General features: G+C 26.9%; 1 protein-coding gene across 1 annotated transcript; it reads left to right on the top strand.

The window, feature by feature from the left end:
• The first annotated feature begins 1,782 nt into the window (after nucleotides 1–1,782).
• LOC105799091 (thionin-like protein 2) lies at nucleotides 1,783–3,519 on the top strand. Its single transcript, XM_012629449.2, has 2 exons — nucleotides 1,783–2,236; nucleotides 3,290–3,519. Exons 1-2 carry the CDS (start codon nucleotides 1,942–1,944, stop codon nucleotides 3,352–3,354), a joined length of 360 nt encoding a protein of 119 aa, XP_012484903.1. The 5' UTR covers nucleotides 1,783–1,941; the 3' UTR covers nucleotides 3,355–3,519.
• Nucleotides 3,520–4,063: the final 544 nt, after the last annotated feature.

The following is a 4,063-nucleotide window of genomic DNA, read 5'->3' as shown; positions in this document are numbered from 1 at the left end:
TAAATTAATATTTGACTACGTCTTCTTCTTCTTTTTCCACGTTGTTATTACAGTTTCAATAAATTTTATAAATCGAATTTTAATAATAATTTTTTTCCTATCCAAACTAGATAAATGTCCGCACTTCAATAATAAACTTACACACGAGTTGACACAATTTTTAGTTATTTGAATATAGTTGATTAGACTTATAATAATTATATAAAATGAATTCAAATAATATAAATAAACACATTTGTTAAAAAATACATAAATATTATAAATATCAAAATTTTTATAATATAAATAAATGCGTTTTCTTATGTATTTAAATATTTATAAATTTTTACATGTTATTAATTTGTGATGTATTCAACACTGATGAATAATATGTATTTAAAATTATTCGAATCCACGATGGCACAAAATTATTACAAACAAAAATAATACAAAATAAGTTAATGCTCAATCTATATTATTAATATATTACAAAATTTTAAAATATAGATGAAAAAATGTCAAATAAAATGGAATGAACCACTCACTCTCATTTACATAATGAAGTGGAGCATAAGTGATACATAATTACAGTCAAATGAATTTATTGGTCCATTTGTGATCCATTAGTGAGTTGATTGATAGTAGTCAAGTTTGCTCAGTTGGTGAAATCATTACTTCGGCCACTATCAATTTGAATACGTGGATTTCAATTATTTGTAGATAATATATAAAACTATACGTCCCATATATAATTATTATTCAACATAAAAAATTATGAATGATTTGGGGATTAATTGGGTTTATGTATTTCTAGATAGAAGATTTTGACACTATTTTTGTTTCAACAAACAAATTAATGATTTCAGCTTTTATATTTGACTTTTGACTTTTGTTTGAATAATTATAGCTGAAGTGACAAAATTATTAATAAGTTTACATTTCAGTTAATTAACTTCAAAAATTATAAAATGGTGATTAAACTATTTTTTATTTGTACTGACTGTACCAATCGAAAGCTCTCATTCCCTTTCTCTTATATAGTTTAGTGTTTTTTTCATGAAATAGCTTTTAACGTCACAAATCTACGAATCAAAATCTAAATAGATTTCTTCTCCAATCTTTGACACTGATCATCAATATCCAACTTGGACCTAAAGATTCTTCTTCTTCTCGTCAATGATTACTGATCTATTGTACCAATTATCGAATTGTTGATTGAAGCTTACTAGCTGGAGTTTAAAAAAAAAAAAACTTAACAGTCCAATGACTTAAACGAAAACTTTTAAATAATTTAATGACTATTTTTTAACTTTTTGAAGTTAAGTGACTAAAGCATAAACTTACTAATAGTTTATTGATATTGGGTGTAGTTTACCAAAATAAATATTTCTTCTTTTATTTATAAGAGAAATAAAATGTCTTAAATAATACTCTTTTAAGATGTGCCACACTTATCAAATCATTCGGTAAAAGTCTTATGAGAGTAACCGGTAGATTAAATTTTTTTTTTTTGTATTCTCTCCAAAATTTAAACCAACATCTCTTCTTGAAAATACAATGTATATTAACGTTAATTAGAAGTAAAAAGAAAAAATATCTGCACAAAATTCGCCAATACATAAATATTTCAACAATTAAAATAAATTAAAAAACAATTCCAAAATTCTTATAAAAATAGTTTAAAAAGACAAATAAACTATTTACATATATAACATGATTGTTAATGATTTCACATAGGATGTGCAAATCTTTTTTTTTTCCCTTATTTTCTAGTAAGAGAAATCAAATTTAAACCATGACATTGTAATGGGGTTTCTTCAACATTGCCAACCTAACTCCATTTACATTTGCAAACCTACCACACAAAGTCTATATATAAACACTCTCTAAAACCATTGAAACAAACAATCACCAAAACCTCAATTTGCATACATATATTTTCATAACTGATCCAAAAAAAATATGGAGAAAAGAGGAGTTTCAGTTTCATGGGTGAGTTGTTTGGTGGTGTTGGGGGTTTTAGTTGGGCAATCCACCGCTCAACTCATGCCGTTTGGGATCTGCTATGCCTCTTGCTTTGCTACGTGCACCCTAGGAGGCGGCGGCAGCCCCGCCCCTTGCTCTCTCCAATGCCTTAAGAACTGCCTCCTTACCAAATCCACCGTCGGCGGCGGCACTGTCAAAGACACTCTCTCCTTCTGCAAGCTTGGCTGTGCCTCCGCCTTGTGCTCGAATTTCAGCACCAGTGACAACCCTGGTAATATCTTTTTTCTTTTCAATATATCTCCCTTTCCCTGTGATTTACAAAATGACATGAATATGATCATATAAAATATTTCAAAATCTAAGATATGAGTAAGACAAGACAAAAAATATAACTCCATTAGGTAAAAATATAATTGCATAAGGTAAAAATGTAAAATAAACGACTATTGGATGTAATGTTAATTCCATTGTTTATTTTGAGATAGTTTATTAACGAAAAGAATGTCATGATTAATTATTTTTATTTACTTATTTCGTGATAATACATGAACTAAATTAAATTGATTCAGACCTTATAATACAAGCATCTTATAAATATTTATTTCTAAAATAAAATGTTCTTAATAATATATTATAAAATATAAAATTGACACTTGTTAATAAAATACTAGAGTTAATTGCATCAAACATTCTCAAATTATATGCTAAATTTTAAATCAATCCCTATCAAAACGTTAGAAGTGAATCCTCAAACTAAAGTATTATTTCAATCAAGTCTTTTCATAAGTTAACCATCAATTTGGACGTTAAACGCCAATTTGCATCTGACATGGTTTCTTTTTCTAAACATTTGTGATTTAATAAATATTTTTAAACATGTTATATCTAAATTGAAAATTTCGCCAAAGCTTACCGCTAAACTAGTAAAAAGACTTTATTGGAATGATAGATATTTTAGTTTGAGAATTTAAAGTTTAGGGCCTAATATAAAATTTGACCCATAATTTTAAACTTTTCATGAAATTAACATAAATTTTAGTAATATAATAATTTTGAAACATTAACCTTTAAAATTACCCATTGTTGACTCTATATTGTTTTGGCTGTAAAACCAATATTTTTTACATATCCTCGCATGTCAAACACATGTTATCATATTAAATTCTAGGATGAATGGAATTGAATTATAAATAAAAGTATAATTTGCTTCTTATTTTTAATAAAATTTATTTTTATTTTTTTCTACTTTTTCATATTTTTAATAGTTTTTTAATTATTTTTCACAACTCACATTGTTTTGATATTTTTGGCTTAAATTCCATAGCTTCAAACAAAGTTGGAAATTGTGTGGATGGTTGCTCAGCGACATGCGCCAAGAAGAACTTATGAATACAAAGAGATTGTGAATGTATAAAAAAATATCTGTTGTTTGACTAAAATAAATGATTTCATGTACTATTAGACTAGTCCATATATCGGACTAAATCATGACCTAAATCGTCAAAAACTTTATCACATGTTTGGTATAGATATATAATTTTATCTTTACACAAATTTGTTATATGATGTATACCATGGATTTCGATAACAAGTTATATAAATATCAAATACAATACATATGAGATAAAAACTACTAATGATATTTTAAAATTATTATCTGAGTTTTAACTTATTAGCATAATTATTATTGCAATAATTTAAGGATCGTGAATTCGAACGCACTTAAATCCATAATATTTTCTACTAAGAATTGAGGTTATACATTGTAAATTAAAAATACGATATTTCAAATTTATTAATTTCATTAATGAGCCTATTGGTGATCATAGTCTAGTTTGGTCAAGTGGTGAAATCGTTATTTTGTCCATTAATAAACTTTAAATTAATTTAAAGGAGTTGACTCTTTCAGGATAAGTCTTCGAAGTGTTATTTGTCGAATAGTTAGCTGATCCATCAACAATTGAAAGTACTATCCTTTGGTAGGGGTTTTATCTCACGTACTCTATTGAGAACCAACGTGTTATGAGCTTTGTAAGTCCACCAATTGAGGCATTGCTAGCTCTGTGAACCAGGCCCACAGGGTATGTATGCTAGCTTT

Source organism: Gossypium raimondii, chromosome 9 (genome assembly GCF_025698545.1).
Source record: "Gossypium raimondii isolate GPD5lz chromosome 9, ASM2569854v1, whole genome shotgun sequence".
NCBI classification, from domain to species: Eukaryota; Viridiplantae; Streptophyta; class Magnoliopsida; order Malvales; family Malvaceae; genus Gossypium; species Gossypium raimondii.
The sequence above is the reverse complement of the archived record's forward strand: the minus strand, read 5'-3'. Positions and strand labels throughout refer to the sequence as shown.

Excerpts from the sequence above, each read along its gene's own strand:
- LOC105799091 (XM_012629449.2), top strand. The coding sequence starts at position 1,942 with ATGGAGAAAAGAGGAGTTTCAGTTTCATGGGTGAGTTGTTTGGTGGTG. Across the intron at positions 2,237-3,289 it reads CAGCACCAGTGACAACCCTG|CTTCAAACAAAGTTGGAAAT; the intron begins GTAATATCTTTT and ends TAAATTCCATAG.